Below are 20,067 nucleotides of genomic sequence, written 5' to 3'. Positions count from 1 at the left end.
CACGATGTCTGGGTCTTTGATGACAAATCTGTCATCAAACTTTTGTGAGGCTGCATGTTCTTACTTATGGCAGCATGAGTCTGCTTTCACTAGTTTATATGCAGATGAAAGTTTAATTTTTTATACAGTGCATGTGTATCGATCCTATTTCATTCAAATGTTCCAGTCAGTCCAGTAGAGGGAGATGCACCAACTGGTTGAGGTTTGTCAGCCTGGAAGGGTCAGAACATACAGCTTTATTTTATGTTTTTTTTTTTTTTTATTTTTAGATAGTCTCTGGTCTCTGAATTTCTCAGTATATATATCTCAGTATAGCTTACTGGTCATTTCAGTTGGATGCTTTCATGTGATCCTGAATTCTTAAAGGGTCCAACTTGACTGGGCAAGAAAGAGGATGTTTTAAGAAGATGACTGTGCTCTGTCCAAAGAAAGGCCAGTCTTAAAATCAGTTTAAAAATAAGTAGCAGAGGTGGTTTGAGGTCCAATTCTATAAATAGGCATGACAGAATGGAGTTTAACCAATAAATATCAGTAAGGCTGGAATTTTTTTGAGTAATCTTTTCCTGGATGTTTTAATTTTAACTTCTGATAAAGTTAAATTAACTTAAATTAACCTGTAAACTTGCAGCATAATATAAGTCCCTTGGAAGTCTTGTTTCCAACTGTGCCCATGTTTCCTCAGAAAAAAAAATCCTCAAAAAAAAAAAAGAAAAAACCAAAAACTTCACCAAAAAAGCATTGCTGTTGGATATTGAGGCTTTATAAGGAAATCAGTAGCCCCCTTGCAATTGGTTGAAAACATTGCACTGGAGATAAATACATTTCTTGTTAAAATGAACTTTTTTTTTTCTTTTAAATAAACTTTCAGGAATTCCAAGAATATGATAGAAAGCTAAACCAATTTCAGGTAAATGGGCTATCAGGAGCTTCAGGATGCCATGTGGTCTTTTCCTCTGCTCTTTTTGGGGTGGGAGAAGGGGGAGGAGGATTTGCATAATTTTTTGGCTGTTTCTAGAATTAGAGCAGAACTTTAAATAGCTGGGCTTTTGCCCAGTACTTTTTTGAATTGTGAAATGGTTTGTAGCTAAGCTAGAAGAGGGCTAAGTGCTGCTTTTTTTAAGATCAAATGACTATCACAGCAGTTAATCTCCTTAGAGACAAAGTGAACTTGCAGATTCCCTTGAGTTGTGATTGCTAATGTCGAAGCAAATCTCCTTGTTTATTTATCCTATTATTTCAGTTAAAACTAAATCCCCTTTCTGCCTTCCGAGAAACCTTTACTAGAAATAGGGTTGTGGCTGTATTTTACCAGAGCTTTCAGAGCGTGTTTGGGGCTGTGTAGTCTGGTGGGAGGAGAAGGAGGAGGCATGAAAGAGACTGAAGGTCAGACATCCCACGTCTGTCTTCAGGTCTGCTGCTGAGACTCCGTCTCATTTTCAGCATGCTTTTCCCCTCTGTGCCAACTTCCTCGTTTGTAAAAATAGATTTACTAACATATCACTGAGAGTGAGGCTTCCTTGGTGAAGAATTCAGAGGAGTTTGCATTCTTTATACCCAAGTACAGAATATTATTATGTCATTCCCATAGACAAATAATATAAATAGTGGGAAAATAAATATTATTTTATTCCCATAGAGCTGGGACATCATGTTCAATGCCACAAAGTTTTCACAAACTTATTTCCTTAGTCAATGCACAATTCTGAAATTCGCAAGCAGATTTGAGGCAGCATAGATCTTATTTGTGTAATTTAGCATAGTTCTTGCCAACTTCACTCACACTGGAACAAGGAATTGCAGCCTCCACGAGCTGTACTTCCCTATTAACACTGAAGCTAGTCACCATGCACAATCTGCTATAAAGATCTTGAGTTCCCCAGCTGCTAGGAAGCAAACAAGAAACAATGTGTAGGTTCAAACAGTTGGCATGTGCATGCCTTGGGAGGGATTAACAAAACATCTCCAAACCTCTGCTAAACCCAACTGGTGAGAACTAACTGGTGAATTCTCCTAGCTCCTCTGTAATACAGATGCCGCGTAACAGGAGAGACACTAAATCTTGTCAATCTTCTGTCTTCTACCTTGATGCAAGCAACACAATTTTTCCTAGACAATTCCTCCACACATTTCTCCCTACAGTAGGAGAGGTTCAACTCCTGTACTCTCGGATGACATAAGTGGGCTACAGGCAGCCAAGCACAGGCATTTTTGTGCACTTCTGAAAGTCACAAACTCACCTGCTGTAAAGAAACCTGCAAATTGGGAAACTTGGAAGGAAGACTCAGAGTCTTGGACTCAACTTCATCTGTATCCTGCAGCCAAAGGAAATACTGTCCTGCTTGTGATACTCTGCAACGCTTGAGGGTAGAGAGGCTTGAAAAAGGAGCAAGAATGTAGAGATGATGGTGGGCGGAAGGGAATCATAGTTGGGTTTGGCAAATTGTGTACTGTGCGTGTACATCTTTGAGGGTAAGGGTCTTGTTTGGGCGAAGCACCTTGGTGGGCACTTGAAGAGTAAGTATTGCACTGTTTTAACTTTGCTTCAGTCCTGGATAATGTATATAAGGGTTGACGTTAATGAATGCTACCAGGGTGGGAAGACTAGGCAGCAGCCACCTTTACAGTCTAGATGACATGGTTCCCCATAGAGTCCTGGTCATATTGTCCTCTTTCTCACTTTGTGTGTCTCAGGTGCCCCACGCCTTTTTTTGAAAGACTAACACTAGACCATTCATGCAATGTGTCATTTTTACTAACCAACTAATGTACTAACACCCTAACGACTCATCTTTGCTTTTAGTTATTTTAATTAACAATCGTTCTGTTCACGATTTTTTAATTTCCTTTCTTCCCCCTTTTCCGCAAAGCACTCAGGCATTGGACACGCTATGGTAAACAAACTACATTGTCTGGTAGATATCATTCTTATTGTCTCTTTTTTTGGGTTTGCCGTGTGTTACCTGCCTTTTCCTCCCCCTAACCCTCTCTTTTTCCCCCCCTCCTTTATAATTCTTCCTTTAATTTAATTTCATTGGAAACACATTTTTACTTTTTGAAATATTTTTTTCCCTTCTTTTTAATGGAAAAATAAGCTACAAAAGCAACTAACACAACTTCTGGAAATGGGGTTCAGACATTTCTTTCATTGGTTTCTTCACCTCCCTCTTTTGTTATTCTTTTCCACTCCAGTGATAAATTGTTGGATTTTTTTCCCTTTGCTTTTGAGTTTAGCTTTCTCTCTTTTGCTTTGGTTTTCATTTTGCTTTTTTCTCCCCTCTTGGTTTTTGTTTTTACTCAGAAGGTTTCTAGATCAGAACCATTGCAGGGCCTCTAGTCCATGGTGGTGAAGGCTCTCTTTTTCTCTCATTCTTTTGTTGTGGCAACGGCTATTACAGGCAAACTGGCCAGAGTTGTCCTCTTTCTCCTGATTTTCCCCCACTTCCCTCCTTCCTCTTTCTCTCCTCCTCCTCCTTCTTCCTCTCTCTCTCACTTTCTCTCTGACCTCTACCTGCCGTGGCCAACAGGAGCTCAGCCGGTTGTTTGTTTCAGTACACACTCTGCATGGCATGTCCACGTCTGGTGACTCGCCCATGTCCTCCTGGCCTCGATCTATTTTCCTCCATCTTTCCTCTAAACCACTAACAACATTGAAGCAAAACACATCAAATTCACTTGCTCCTCGCCCTCCCTCTCCTTCCATCCCCCTTCACTTTCCATGTGTTTGGGGTTAGAAGTTTTTGGGGACGTTTCTATTTGGTTTTGAGTTTTTTCATTATTATGGGGTTTGTTTGGTATTTTTATTTTTGATTGCATGCAAGTGTGAAATATTTTTTTCTCTCTCTCTCTCGTTCTCTCTCTCTCCGCTTTCTTTTTTCCTGTCATCTTTCTGGGCTCCAGATATATTGGCATGACATGTCAAAGTGCAGTGTGTGCACGCTTTGTGTTTTCTTTCTTTTTCATCTCTGCTTCTCTCATACTTGTTGGTGTGTGGTTGATTTATTTTAATTTATTTTCTTTTCCATACGATTTATATTTTGGTTATGAGTTAGTTTCTATTTTTTTTTTTTTTTTTTTTTGTGGGTGGTGGGTGTGTGTTTTCTAGGTACATGGCATGCACATCCATAATGTATTGAAAGTGAGATTCCCCACCCCACCTCCCTGAATGCATGATTGTCAGTGTGCCGTGAGCAAAAGAAACATAAAAAATAAAAAATACCAACCTCGTCTTCATTAGTGTTTTTTTTTTTTTTTTTTACTAACAACCATAACTAACTGTAATCATTAAAATAAATACTAATTAATTATAAAATCAGCTGCTATGAGAAATCTCTTTCAAGGACAGTTCCATTTTCTGGCCTGAGTAGATGGAAAGCATCTCAATGTGTAGACTGCTGGGTCAGCCTGACAGTGCTGATAGACCAGAAAGGGGAGAAGCAGATGCTGGAGCATTTCCATTGTGGGTGAAGCAGACCAGAAAATGGAGCGTGGCTGAACAAAAAAAAAAAAATACATTTCAAATCTCAACAAAATCCTTACTAAAACTGACATAAAAATATAGGGAAGGTAACTTTGTTCTGTTCAGGATTGTAAGGTCATTGCTGGGATTTTCTTTGTCCGTTGTGTCCCTTGAACAGGTGACAATCTCTGTGGATGGCATCCTTACCACCACGGGCTACACACAAGAGGACTACACCATGCTGGGCTCGGATGACTTTTTCTACGTGGGAGGGAGCCCCAGTACTGCTGATTTACCTGGCTCTCCAGTAAGCAACAACTTCATGGGCTGCCTCAAAGAGGTAACTATTTCAAATTGATTATTGTCTCTGTGCTTTTGGTTTCTTAGTTATTGCTCTTTCCTGCCTTTCATTACACACTCAATGTCTTTTCCTGATGCTGAATTTTACACTGATGCTGCAACAGCTCTGTAAGGGTAAACTTCTCATTCAGACAGACAGAAGGAATCAGCTGGAAAACTCATGACCTTATAGTTAGAATCAGACTTCAGTGCTTGGGTTACGGAAAACAGACCTATGGTAATGGGAGAGGTGCCTTCTGTGTGCCGTTAGCCATTTAGAGGAATCTGAAGGTGCACAAGTCCATGGGACCTGATGAGATCCATCCGCGGGTCCTGAGGGAACTGGCGGATGAAGTTGCCAAGCCACTGGCTATCGTATTTGAGAAGTCGTGGCGGTCTGGTGAGGTCCCTGATGACTGGAAGAGAGGGAACATAACCCCCATTTTTAAAAAGGGGAATAAGGAAGACCCAGGTAACTACAGGCCGGTCAGCCTCACCTCTGTGCCTGGCAAGGTCATGGAGCAGATTCTCCTGGAAACCATGCTAAGGCACATGGAGAGCAAGGAGGTGGTTGGTGACAGCCAACATGGCTTCACCAAGGGCAGATCGTGCCTGAGCAATTTGGTGGCCTTCTATGACGGGGTGACGGCATCGGTGGACAAGGGACGAGCAACTGACATCATCTACCTGGACTTGTGCAAAGCTTTTGACACTGTCCCGCATGACATCCTTCTCTCTAAACTAGAGAGACATGGGTTTGATGGACGGACCACTCGGTGGATAAGGAGTTGGCTGGATGGCCGCACTCAGAGAGTGGTGGTCAATGGCTCGATGTCCAGGTGGAGACCAGTCACGAGTGGCGTCCCTCAGGGGTCCGTGCTGGGCCCGGCCCTGTTCAACATCTTTGTCGGCGACATGGACAGTGGGATAGAGTGCACCCTCAGCAAGTTCGCCGACGACACCAAGTTGTGTGGTGCCGTCGACACGCTGGAAGGGAGGGATGCCATCCAGAGGGACCGTGACAGGCTAGAGAGGTGGGCCCGTGCCAACCTCATGAAATTCAACCAGGCCAAGTGCAAGGTCCTGCACCTGGGTCATGGCAATCCCAGACACAAATACAGGCTGGGCGGGGAATGGACTGAGAGCAGCCCTGAGGAGAAGGACTTGGGAGTGCTGGTGGATGAGAAGCTTAACATGAGCAGGCAATGCGCCCTTGTGGCCCAGAAGGCCAACCGCATCCTGGGCTGCATCAAGAGGAGCATGGCCAGCAGGTCGAGGGAGGTGATTCTCCCCCTCTACTCTGCCCTGGTGAGACCCCACCTGGAGTACTGTGTCCAGTTCTGGAGCCCCCAACACAAGAAGGACATGGACCAGTTGGAGAGGGTCCAGAGGAGGGCCATGAAGTTGATAAAAGGGCTGGAGCACCTCTCTTATGAGGACAGGCTGAGAGAGTTGGGGCTGTTCAGCCTGGAGAAGAGGAGGCTCCGGGGAGACCTGATAGCGGTCTTCCAGTACCTCAAGGGGGCCTACAAGAAAGATGGGGAGAGGCTGTTTAGTAGGACCTGTTGCAATAGGATGAGAGGTAATGGTTTTAAAATAGAGGGGGGTAGATTTAGATTAGAAATTAGGAAAAAATTTTTTACGATGCGAGTTATAGAACACTGGAACAGGTTGCCCAGAAAGGTGGTGGAGGCCCCATCCCTGGAAACGTTCAAGGCCAGGCTGGATGAGGCTCTGAGCAACCTGACCTAGTCAGGGATGTCCCTGCTCCTTGCAGGGGGGTTGGACTAGATGACCTTTGAAGGTCCCTTCCAACCCTAACCATTCTATGATTCTATGATTACAATCTTCTAGGTACTGAGGTAATAACCATTTAAAAAATATAAATGACTTTTGATGACTAAGCAGCGTTTTTTGGGTGGAAAATCATAATCAGAAGCATATTTAGGATATTTTTTAAGGTTCTGGGTTTCACTTGGGAATATAGGCAGCTGTCAATTTACCACAAAGATGCAGAGGCAGAATAAACTGGAAAAATTAAAGCTGAGAGTAGCATAAAATATATGTATAACTTGGGTGAGACGAATGTGGCAGCGTGTGGAATTGAAGCATACTATGTTGGCAAGCCCATGTAGCGGAGCGCTGCTGCATTGGTCAGGAACAGCTGTCTGGCTTCCACAACCGTGTTGTCTCCTGCTGGCTGGCTTCTTCCGTCACATAGTTAATCCATAACTTTGAGAAAATCCACATGTGGATAACAGAGATTCGACTGCCTGGTTAGCAGCAGGCACCAGAATAATAGACTAGTGTTCCTTGGAAATAAAATTAATTAATTAAAAAAAAAAAAAAAGAAGCTTCACTCCAAATCTCAAACTTGATGCAGTTGTTGTTCAGGTGTTACAGTCTGCGGTCAGCTTTTGTCTTTTTTCCTAACTCTTCTAATAGAATTTGTGATGACTGTCATTAATGGTGATAGATATTGACATCCCCAAAATGTGTTATAGAAAACTTACTGAAAAACAACCTTAAGTTTTCTGTTAGTCAGCTTCCTAGATAGTCTAGAATCAGAGTTTCTTGCAAGAGTTTTCTCCCTAATGTTGTGATTCTGTACTAATAGCGTTTTTCACACGGTGTGGTTTGGTGGGTCTTATTTTATTTGTAGCCAGGAGGTTTTTCGTAATACCCTCTTTGTATGAACATTTAATATCAGAGGGAAGGTAGAGCTGAGTTTTCATACAGGAGTCATGGAAACAGCAATGCTGAGCTAGATGTTGTTCTGCAGCTGTAACTGCCTGACAAGTTACCATCCTATAGATGCTCAATTCTGGTGTCAGGGGTTGTATGTTATGTTGCCAGTCCTTTGATGCGAGCGATGGCTGTCAGAGTCTGGAGCTGCTCTCCTGCCTGACCTCTGGATTAGTTAAAGGGATGCATGTGTGCTGGAAAAGAGCATGTGAGTATCTTACATGGGAAATGAAACTGCCCTGCTGAATACAAACTGTCATACAGATATCAAATCTTTCTGTTTTCATCTATAGAGCCTTGGGACTGATTTTCATAGGCACTGAGTATCCAGTTTGATTGAAATCAAGAGGAGGTACAGCTTTGTAGTGTCTCTTTAAATCAGGATCTTAATTTTATTTATGGATGCTATGAACATAACACTTAGCAGAGGCCATTTTTATGTGTGCTTTAAGTCAAGCCAATGGAGCAGAGAAAGCAGTGACAAGAAAATCTTTAGCAGCTTTATTATTTATATAATCATTTGTATTCTGTTAGCTTGCACAATGTGCTAAGAGCTGCTTACATAGCCGTCCCAGGCTGATAATGCTCTGTGGGAAGAAAAACCCAAGCAACCACTTAAGAATGAGAGGAAGAGGAAGAAAACAGATAGAATGTGCTTTATAATCTTGACGAGGTAGTGACAGAAGATGTGTATGAGCAGCTCCCTAGACTTAAAGGCAGGCTGATACTGACTTGATTTGAGCTACAGCCTGCTTAATAGCAACCTGCTCTTAGTAGTGGCCTAGTAATGCTTTCAGCTGCTGTGAAAATGTGCCCAGAATGTACGTTGCCTGGCCTCTGAGGATTAATTCAGTATACACGATTCACCAAACAAAAAGTGTAGTGCAGGGTTGTCAGGGGGAGACACCTGAAAATGGGATAAATGGAGAAAATATAGTATTTACAAATGAAAGATTTGTTACTAATTAGAACTTTGTGTGTCCAGTCTATCATTCCTCCAGCTGCCTTAGATTGGAGGATGAGTTACTGCAGGTATCACTAGGAAGTGTAAGGAAGCTGTGCATTGTGCTTTTTCTCAGTTCTGGTTTTGGCAAATGGAGGTGACAGGGAGCTGTGATTAATGGAGAAAGGACGGTGCTAGACTACTGTCAGAATCCTGACAAAGTCCAGAAATGCAGCCATAACACCGACAGCTGCATGGAACAGGGTCTGACCAGAATAGATAGCCTATATAGGCTGAGGAGGGTTCTCATTGTATGTGTAGTGGGTTATTCTCAGACATGAAAGCAGGCAGTACTTTCATTCAGTGGAGCTTTGGATGAGTTGAGCAGAAAATAGTTTGCCTCGTGAAATTCCTCCCAGGGTTGATTTTCTCTTCTTTCCTTTGCTAGGGATGAAAACACTGATGGCAAAGGTAGCAGGATCAACCTGAGATCCACCCAGAATTAGGGGACTTTTTTTTTTTTTTTTTTTTTTTTTTTTTTTTTTTTTTTGGGGGGTGGGTTTGTTTTCTTTATGTTTAGTTCTGAAATGCCGGAATATGTCTGTGGAATGCAATGCAGCGTGGTATGAAAGAAACCTGAGCTGGCTCAAGAAAGCTAGAATGCCTGTGGGGGATCAGCATGACACCCTGGGGCAGACAGCTTTGATCCTTGAAGAGGCAGAACTGGGTTAGTGCAGTGCTTGTGTGCCTGTAATGTTTCTGGTTCTGGAACCGGCTACAGGGAACTTTACTTGGCTCTCAGCATTGCATGGCAGTGTATTTCATAAATATATCCCTGTAGGTTATGTTTTAAAATTTTTCTCTGTGGCCAAGAAGGATGCTTAGTCTCTCATCAGCCAGTACCGGAGTAGCTTGAGCTTTTAAGAAAAAATATTCTGAGCTAAGAATGTTGGAAAAAGGGGTTGGATAGACTGTCACAGAAATATTATCCCTTTCAGTTTAAGCTTTCTGAAAAAGCAAGGCTCTTTTTTTTTTTTTTTTTTTTTTTTTTTTTTGTGCTGAAGTCCTAGCTGTCTCCTAGCTGCAGAGACACAGCACATCTCGGGTGGATTGCACTGTTGTTTGTAATGGTGAAGAACATCCTGCCAAGTCCTGTGCTGATCTCTTGAAGCTGTTAAGCAGGATTGTCTATTCCAACTCCTTTGCATTTGTTGAAGGTTTCCCCTAGTGTCATGGAAGGAGTGAGAGTGATGCACTTAACTGGCAAGAGAGAAGCAGCAAAACACTTTACTGATATAAACCAGCAATTTAACAAAGTTTGATAGTAAATGCGATGGCTGGTTAACAAGATTCCATGGCAAGTTACACTGTATTATTTACTGCGTAGTAGGACAGGGTCAGACAAAACTGTCAGGGAGACCCTCCCGTTGAGTCATGAGATTCAGAAAGGACCCCCTTGCATTCTAAACTCCTCCTCAGAGAGGAGTCTATATGCATCTGGATCCAGTCCTAGTCCCAGACTTGATCAATGGTTTACATCTAAAGAATTATATATGCAGAATCAATCCTTTATATCACTTAGCTAAGATTTCAAAGTTTAGCATACTGTTAGTCACTTAACAAGAATCTGTTGCGACAAGGAGTCTCTCAGCCTGGAGGAGTTACCTTGAGAGACATCTTTGCCCAAGGGGATGTCCTGGTGGGCAGCCCACTGCTGTGCAGGAGAACTCAAAGGCCTTTTGGGCTGCTCACTATGGAGTAAGATAATTGACTAATAATCATATTTGCATACCGATTGAAGATGTTAGTTTTTTCCAAATTTGGCATGAGGTATGCTTTGACCAGCTCTGTGGTTAGGTGGGTGCATCACCATAAATTAGCCCTTGGCTATTGTTTTGTTATCAGTCTCCCCCAAATCCACTTTAAGCCAGATGCTGCCATCGTGACCAGACGTATCCATCGTGGCTGCCGTTGGCGGTTACCACTTGAGCAGGGTTATGTGACAGGGTCAGGTTGGGGAAGGGGGCAGGGGGAAGCACACCATCACATCTAGGGACGTCTCACTGTCCTAGGAAGGCAAAGGCATTGATGTAGGCTTTGGGATGAAATTTTCAGCCCTCACCCTGTAATTTCTCTTATTTCATCTGGACTGCATCAGTCTCACAGTACAGCAACCAAACTACTCCTGTGGGGGCTGAGGCCTCCTTGAGGGGAGCGTTGCCTTCCCACTTCCTCTGAGATTACATATAGGTGCTGAAGGTGCAATGGGGCAGGGTGCCTCAGGACCCTCTCTGCCCCTTGGCAGCTGGGAAGGACTTCTCCACTCAGCTGGGGTTGGTGGCAGGAGGAGGGGCAGCTCTGATGGGGTAGGCACTTCACCTGGTTAGAGTCGGAGCCTTGACTAGGAGGAACTGGAGAGTGTAAGGGTGCTCCTCTGCTGCAGTATCTAAGTAAGCCGTGGTGTAGGTAACCCAGTTTTCTTTGAATTGTCTGAGGCAATGTTTCTTCCTTTTACCACAGAATAGACCCTCCTGCCTCTTCTTTTTCTTGTGGCTACAGGTTCTGATTGAAGAGAATCTACTAAGTTGCTAGCAGTAATATACCTAAATCATAAGTCCAAGTGCAGAATGTGTAGTTCAGGTTGGACTTTTCCCCCATTTTCGTCAGAATTAAAGATGTCCCAATGTCTGGTAGCACTATTTGACATTTCTCTTTAGCCATCCTGTATACCTGACACTGTGATGAGGGAGCAAGATTGGAAAAGAGAATGAATTTTTTTCATGGAAATTTTTAAAGGGCATAGGGCAGTACACAGATGTCAAACATGGACATTGCACTGTATTTGCATAAAATCTAAGACTTTCTGAACCTTCAGTCTTAAGATAAATTGTTCTACAGGAATTCTGAGGGGAAGAGGGTGTAGTTCCTATCGTGGAAAAGAAACCAGATATAGAGAGGGGATAGGAGAAGGTACAGAAGCACATCTGAGGCAGATGAGCAGAAATGTTTTTCAGTGTGCGTCAGAAAAGGAGTGACAGTGCTTTAAGAGTCAGTGAATGGATAAACAGGAATAAGCACTGCCCGAAGGTGGAAAGGGAAAAGTATCTATTAGTAGTTTAGAGACACTCACATGGCCAGAAAGAGGTAGGACAAGAAAGGTAATGACAGACAGCTATGTTTTGCATGTACTGGAGAGTCTCAGGAGGAAGGTTTCAGTAATGAGAACTGGAGATGGAGAGTGACTGGGTGAGAAGTTTAGCTGTGTAGTCAAAGAGGGAAAACTAGATTTCATTCTCTGATTGCTAGGGAAGGGAGAGAATCGGAATATTTCCCAGGTTGTATTAGGGAGCCAGCCATTCAGATTCAATTTACTTGGAGCAGTACTTAGATGGTACAGATGGAGATGCTTTAGAAGAGCCTAAGGCGGTCCCTAGAGAATGGATGTGTGTGAGAGAATTTATGAAATCTTCACATTTTTCTATCAATCCTTTATTAAAATCTCAATTCTGAAAAATGTTGATTGGTACTAACAGCTTGATGGAAGCAGTGAGGTTTGCATATGGGTGGAATATGGCAGAAATGATTGCAGGGGTTAGACACCATCTGGCCGTGATGGGAGAAAGCTGTGAAAGCTTAGATCATTTCTGTCTGCAATTTAACTGCTAGGAGCCAGATTTCCAAATGGTTCATGAGTATGCCCAGTCGCTGTACGTACATCTCGGATGCTATCTGCAAGCCAGGTTTTTTTCAGGCCTATTTGCATGCGGAATGTTAATAATTATGATTTCTATTTGGGAATGGGGATTTTCTGGTTGGAGTGTCACACTGGGGAGGAGGCTGAAGGTGCAGATAGAAAAGGTCTAAAACACAGATGCAGAGAAAAACAGCCCGAGTGTGAAGAGGGCAGATGGAGAAAGTTGCAGTTGTAAGAGTCCCGCCATAACAGTTAGACCAGATAGCCCAAAAGCATTTGGGTGCCTGAGATTCCCCTCCAGAGCAGTGATTAAACAGAGCCCCAGGAATGCATAAGAGGAGATGGCAAGTCAGAGAATCAGTGGTGTGGGGACTTTCACTGATGCACGATGGAGGAAGTTACCGCATGAATGGCATTAATTGCCCACGTGTGCATCCAGTGCTGCTGCTCCAGCTGTTCTGTTGTGTTTGGACCAGTCTGTTTCCTATCTGCATTACTCAGCAAATTTAATATTTGAAAGATAAGGGGAGGGGCTAGTGGTACTGCACAGAAGCAGACAAAACACAGGCAAAGGCTGAATATGACTCCTCTCCTCAAAATATGTCTTGTGCTTAATCTTAGTCTCCCATTACTATTCTCTGCCAGAGCATCCCAGATAACTCTGATCAACTGCCTCTGATTCCTAAACTTCCAGAACCAGATGCCTGTAAAGTTTTTGGTTGCCTCTCACTCTTAAGTTTCCAACTGCTGTAGCTATAGACTGTGCATATTGGGAGTCAAGAGTATCTGTGCATTTTCTCTGTGGATCTGTAGAGCATCCAGCACGTGGCCTTCATGTTTCTGAGCGCTCTTGTTGTAGAAACAACAGCTTGGGAGACATAACAGGGGAGATGTTTGACAACATTTTGAGCAGCTCCTGCTGAAATTCATGAAGGGAAAAAGAAAAAACATATTTCTGGGAAGATTTAATTTAGAGGTGGGAATGGAGGCACTTGGAAATGGAGCAATATGATAAGAGGCAAGATGCTGAGGGAATCCTGAATAGACAAATAGGGAGGGGGAGATGATTTTGTTTTCTAATCCAGTAATGCTTAAAAGCTTAGGTCCTGGGCTGGTTTGCATTTGGTATTCCTGTATTAGCTCAGAGTCTGAAGGGGTGTATGATTGCTTATTTGGGCAATAGAACATCTCCCAGGCTGCCTGCTTGTTGCCAAAACATGTTGGATGCTTGGGCCTGAATCCTTGGGCAAGACTTCCTGCAGTGTGCAGTAAAGAACACCTTGTGCATTCTGGTATGAGTGTGGGGCCTGACATAAAGCCAAGGTGAGCAAGAGGCTCTCTGAACTGAGCATCTGAGAGCTGAATAAGCTTGCCTATCTCTCTCTGGACTTTTTGACAGCAAGAAAAAGAAGCAATGTTTTGAGGAGGGTTATTTTTAAACAAACATTTTTATCTTACTAGAGGCACTTCTGTTGCCCTGCTAGACCTTGCTTTGTTGCCAGGAGGGAGTGGCATTGTGCCTCCCTTATTTTGCCTGCCTGTATGTTTACGCGCTCACACCATCCTATAACCACAAAAGATTGGATCACACCAGCCTCTTTTGTCGGGAATAACTACTAGAGTGAAATTTACCCTACACACAAGTGTAGGAGAAAATCTATAATACCACTTATATCAAACCAGGCATAAGTCAGTCTTCTGTGGTTCGTGGCCCCAGTACTAACATTTAGCAGTGATGAATGTCAGCCTCTCTGGAGAATGCACTTGATTCAGTTGATTTTGCTAGTGGCTTTTTTAGGGAATCATTTAGCAAAGATGGGAGAAAAGAAGAATGTTTGTTCTGTGAACCAAAGGCAAGGCAGTAATTCCAACATGGAAAATCTACACCCGTGCTGTGAGCCAGGGCGCGAGGAAGAGAGAGGATGCAGATTTCTCTGCAGTGTCTATGAATCATGGGAGAGGAAAGGTCAGAGGTGAGCTTTCGTGGTGCAGATGGAGCACGCAGAGAAGAAAGCATCATATGGCACAGTAACACAATATCAACTTTTAACAATTAATTAATCTGAAGGAGTTTAGGCATAGAGGAAAAAACTACCTAGCAATCCCTTTGATCTCTGAGCTTTTTCCTATTTAATACTCTTGAGTGAATTCTCTTAATTTTCATCACTCCCTAAACACCAAAAATGTAGAATATAGCAAACTGAGACCTCCTAGGAAAACATCAGATCAGAATGGCCCATTCAGTTTGACGTGACAAATGAATATCTTTGATGTATATTTGTGTGGTGTCTGATTTCTTTTTTTTTTTTTTCCTCTCCTAAATTGTGATTCTTGTGAATGGCAAGGATCTTGCACAGAAAAGCCAATAGTATAGAGTTTGATATACTGGGACACTATACTTACTAAATACATGCACTAAAGTAAAATTCATAATGATGAAAAATAGTAGCTCATAGGACCCATTGTCTGAAGAGTTCTGCAGGTGGCTTTTTCAAAGCAGCCTCAGAGATCATCTGAGGAACCTGAAGGTGCACAAGTCCATGGGTCCTGATGAGATCCATCCGCGGGTCCTGAGGGAACTGGCGGATGAAGTTGCCAAGCCATTGGCTATCGTATTTGAGAAGTTGTGGCGGTCTGGTGAGGTCCCTGATGACTGGAAGAGAGGGAACATAACCCCAATTTTTAAAAAGGGGAATAAGGAAGACCCAGGTAACTACAGGCCGGTCAGCCTCACCTCTGTGCCTGGCAAGGTCATGGAGCAGATTCTCCTGGAAACCATGCTAAGGCACATGGAGAGCAAGGAGGTGGTTGGTGACAGCCAACATGGCTTCACCAAGGGCAGATCGTGCCTGAGCAATTTGGTGGCCTTCTATGATGGGGTGACGGCATCGGTGGACAAGGGACGAGCAACTGACATCATCTACCTGGACTTGTGCAAAGCTTTTGACACTGTCCCTCATGACATCCTTCTCTCTAAACTAGAGAGACATGGGTTTGATGGACGGACCACTCGGTGGATAAGGAGTTGGCTGGATGGCCGCACTCAGAGAGTGGTGGTCAATGGCTTGATGTCCAGGTGGAGACCGGTCACGAGTGGCGTCCCTCAGGGGTCTGTGTTGGGCCCGGCCCTGTTCAACATCTTTGTCGGCGACATGGACAGTGGGATAGAGTGTACCCTCAGCAAGTTCGCCGACGACACCAAGTTGTGTGGTGCCGTCGACACGCTAGAAGGGAGGGATGCCATCCAGAGGGACCTTGACAGGCTGGAGAGGTGGGCCCGTGCCAACCTCATGAAGTTCAGCCAGGCCAAGTGCAAGGTCCTGCACCTGGGTCATGGCAATCCCAGGCAAAATACAGGCTGGGCGGGGAATGGATTGAGAGCAGCCCTGAGGAGAAGGACTTGGGAGTGCTGGTGGATGAGAAGCTTAACATGAGCAGGCAATGCGCCCTTGTGGCCCAGAAGGCCAACCGCATCCTGGGCTGCATCAAGAGGAGCATGGCCAGCAGGTTGAGGGAGGTGATTCTCCCCCTCTACTCTGCCCTGGTGAGACCCCACCTGGAGTACTGTGTCCAGTTCTGGAGCCCCCAACACAAGAAGGACATGGACCAGTTGGAGAGGGTCCAGAGGAGGGCCATGAAGTTGATAAGAGGGCTGGAGCACCTCTCTTATGAGGACAGGCTGAGAGAGTTGGGGCTGTTCAGCCTGGAGAAGAGGAGGCTCCGGGGAGACCTGATAGCGGTCTTCCAGTACCTCAAGGGGGCCTACAAGAAAGATGGGGAGAGGCTGTTTAGTAGGGCCTGTTGCGATAGGACGAGAGGTAATGGTTTTAAAATAGAGGGGGGTAGATTTAGATTAGAAATTAGGAAAAAATTTTTTACGATGCGAGTTATAGAACACTGGAACAGGTTGCCCAGAAAGGTGGTGGAGGCCCCATCTGTGGAAGCGTTCAAGGCCAGGCTGGATGAGGCTCTGAGCAACCTGACCTAGTCAGGGATGTCCCTGCTCCTTGCAGGGGGGTTGGACTAGATGACCTTTGAAGGTCCCTTCCAACCCTAACCATTCTATGATTCTATGATTCTATGATTTTGGGTTCTTTCAAACTATTGGCTAAAATACAGCACCAAAGGGAGTAAACGTCATTATCCTCTTCCTTCAAATGCTGCAACTGAGGCACAGATGTGATGTGACTTAGTCGGCATCATATAGGCTGCCACCAGTAAAGCAATGGATAAAAGAGGGATAGCCTACCTATTGCTCCATTTCTTTTTGTTCCACTTTACTTCCTCCCAGGTAGGAGAGCCTAGGTCTTCAGTACAGTGTAAGAGGTACAACTGACTGATGTTCTTACTGGAGAATACTGGAATTATTGCAACCTTGTTTCTCTGGGGAATTTTCTTCTTTACCAGTAGTATTTACCAATTTCTTCTTGTTTTGTCTTTGATTTCTTTATACACTCCTGTCAAGCTGAGAAGGGGACGAGTGTGGAAAAACCAATTTCGGAAGATCACACAGGGCATATATAGGTTACGTCAAAAGTGTATCTTAACTTGCCAGCTGAACCTGTTGCTGGTGGGTATGAAATGCCCTCTACTTCCTCTTAAGAGTCAGCTCAGATGAGGAAATGAAGGAAAAAATCCAGAACAGACCCTACTTCCAAGCAATCTAAGTAGCTGAGGTTGAGGCTGAGGACTGTTCAAATGAAGATCAGTCCTGAACAAACACTTGGCATTGCAGTTCATTTTTGAATGGCAGCACTTCATTTTTGATGGGCACTTCTCTGCTTATTTGTGCTGTTTCTGTTGCACCTTCAGTCCAAGATATTAGGAAATGCATCGTAAGTGCAGTGTATCTTAGGAGATTTCTTCCATCTTGACCAGAATGGGAAAAGATCTTTCAATTATGGATCCAGTTAAAACTTAAACTTCTGCTGGATTTGGGGAGACTCTTTAAGGAAGTACCTGTTGCTTTGCATGTTCCAGAGGTTAATATTTCATGTTCTCATGTTCTGACATTTTTAGTAAGGATTACTGGCCTGACCCAGAGGAACAGAAATTGCTAGTCTTGTAAGGTGTATGAGTGTGCTGGCAGTGCTGCGGCTTTGCTTTAGCTAGGGAGTTATTCAAAGCCTCTTTTCCTTACGTGGCTTAGCCCTTGCCTACCCTACAGAAGAAAGGCTTCTGCTAGCATTATTGCCTTACCTCATGCGTGACACAGAAAAGAACTTTGTCATTTGGGGTTATTTGCATCCATTGCCAGAGTTTTGCTGGCATAATGCTATTGGATCTGGATTTGTTGCAAAATAACATAAGGTAACCTCAAGTATTGATCAGTCTCTTTCATCACATGTTTTTGGCCACATACAAAATGTAAGAGTGATGTACTAATGTCATGTCCATAGAAAAGGGTGTTCATGGCTTGCCCATACATCTGCGGAAAGTATTCCTGTTAAAAAAGAAAACAATTTTAGGTTGCCTCATGAAATTAGTCCTTAGTGAAGATATTTAAGTGTGAAAATGAAGTGCTAGAATTACTTTGCAATTAATAAAACATGAGATCCAAAGACAGGAGCTGAAATTTGGTACAGGAAGATGTAGGAGATGTTATTTTATCATCTGTGTACTGAAACAATCACCAGGCTCCTAATTTTTTTTTTAATTAAATTCATACAGCAAAGGCTCTAGAATACTATAGCCATAATGAACCTAGAAATACAAACTGTGGTTTTTTTTTTGTTTGTTTTGTTTTGGTTTTTTTTTTTTAATTTCTGTCCACATATTAAACAAATACAGGTTCTAAGATCACATTTGTTACAATATAGTATGTTGTTCTCTGGAACTCTTATCTGTAGGCAGATAGCGGCTTGCAGGTGTGTGAGGCTGGCCCCACTGCATACATTTTTGTATGTCACAACTGGGACATCTACATATGGCCCTCAGTCCTGGTGCTATGGCCATCTGTGCTTGCTTTGCGGCAGGACCGTCAAGAGCACGCTTTTCTTTTCTGCAAAATGAACCTGACTCCTGCTGATCTTCTGTACCTGCAAGGGATGTGCCATGTTCTGTTGTTTGGAAAATAAGAGTGTTTACAGGTGTAGAACTGTTTTCATATAACCAAATTTAAAAGACATAATGGAGATTGGAGTAATATAGCCTGTGCTTTAGGCATATAATAGAGGTAACTGGTAATGTAGGCCCTAAAGAATGGAGATGCTAAAGCAACAAACCTTGCACACTTATGTGATGTAATCTATCTCTGTTCAAGAATGAGCAAACTAAGACAGGATACAGAATATTGATGGAAAACATAGCTGAGTCCAAAGCCATCAGCAGAGCAGTGGTGAGGCTCATGGAGGTTAGTGTGTGTGATGGTTTAGCCCAAATCACCACACAGTTTCTCGCTCACTCTCCCCCTCCCCAGGGGGATGGGGGAGAGAATTGGGAAGGAAGGAGAACTCGTGGGTTGAGATGAAGACAATTTACTAAAATAAAAGGGAAAACTACAATAATAACAGAATATAAGGATATTAAAAATATACAAAGTGAACAATATGTGTTTTCTCACCACCCGATGTCCCAATGACCGATACAGCCCGTCCCGAGCAGCGATCACGGAAACAAAACTGAGCAGCAAGCAAAGGAGCAGAAGGGAGCCAGCAAGGTAGGGGGAACGATGCCAGCAAAAACAAGCAGGAAGGATGGATGCCAGGAAGGCAGATACCCACCCTCTCCTGCCCCTACTTATATACTGAGCATGACGTTTATGGCATGGAATACTCTCTTTGGCCAGTTTGGATCAATTATGCTGTCTGTCTTTCTCCCAGCTTCCTGCATCTGCAAATTAGCGAGACTTGGAAAGCAGGATGGTGTCCTTGGTCTCATTCACAACAACTGGTATCATCAGGGTGTTTATGAACATTCTTCACACACAAAATCCAAAACATACCAGCTACTGAGAGGAAAAATTAACTCCATCCCTGCCAAAACCAGGACAGTGTGGCAAAGATTTCTGGCTGTTGTCACATTCTGTTTGCCAAATGTAGTCCCATCCTAATGGAGAGCAGTGCTCAGCTGCTGTGATCTTCACTTCAGTTGTCCAAAGCCTGATGTTTTCAGCTTAGGATCAAAGTGAATGAGCTTCTTTTGCTTTGCTTGACTTGGTAGTTCACTGAGCTTAATAAACTCTTGGTGAGTATTCGGGTGAATTCTCAAGAAAAAATAGGAGAGATACTTTTTTTTGTTACTCCGTATGTTGTATTAAAGAGCTTGCTAAGGCTCAATCTTATATTGTCAGCTAGAAATACAGACAAGAATTGTTTTGGAGAGTCAGGACCTTCTATATGCTAATATTAATAAAACAAACTCAGCTGAAAGTTGTATAAATCTTCTTGCCTGACCCTGAAGGCTGTACTATTGCTATGAAGTGTGCATGTATTGTGAGCAATGGGGAAAGACTGAGCTGCTGCTATCGGCCACAAAAAGCCAGGCTGCTGTAGCTGCCAACAAGGGAGGCAAGAAAGGATGATGAGGTTTGAATGTTGAGCGGGTGGGCTGAACAACTCCTCCCAGTTCTACCACTCCTCTCTAGCAGTGAGCCAAGTAGCTGTCAAGTTGTGAGCAGGACAAGAGGAAGCAGGCAACTAATGGGCAGCATTTTGTTACTTGAACTGCATGGAAAGGCAGTGGGCTCGATATGATACAACCAGATTTTGCGTTGTCTCTGATTTTCTTTCCATTCTAATTCTTTGTCATTGCTGCTCTCTGGCTTTGGTCTACTCCTGTTGATGTTGTCTGTTGCACTGAATATCTCTACTTTGGGATTAGTTTTTTTTCCTCCCTCTTCCCTTCAAACTGCACAGGCAGAATTAATGTAGTTCAGAATTAACAGTGGAT

General features: G+C 43.4%; 1 protein-coding gene across 1 annotated transcript in view; it reads left to right on the top strand.

The window, feature by feature from the left end:
• NRXN3 (neurexin 3) overlaps nucleotides 1-20,067 on the top strand; it is a 1,051,320-nt gene that overhangs the window by 278,002 nt on the left and 753,251 nt on the right. Inside the window, exon 7 of the mRNA XM_086748180.1 lies at nucleotides 4,635-4,796. Coding sequence (XP_086604306.1) covers nucleotides 4,635-4,796 — 162 coding nt within the window. The remainder of the gene's footprint in view (nucleotides 1-4,634; nucleotides 4,797-20,067) is intronic.

Source organism: Chlamydotis macqueenii, chromosome 5, assembly GCF_036417535.1.
Source record: "Chlamydotis macqueenii isolate bChlMac1 chromosome 5, bChlMac1.mat, whole genome shotgun sequence".
NCBI classification, from domain to species: domain Eukaryota; kingdom Metazoa; phylum Chordata; class Aves; order Otidiformes; family Otididae; genus Chlamydotis; species Chlamydotis macqueenii.
Note: the sequence above shows the minus strand (reverse complement) of the source record. Positions and strands in the feature narration are given on the sequence as shown.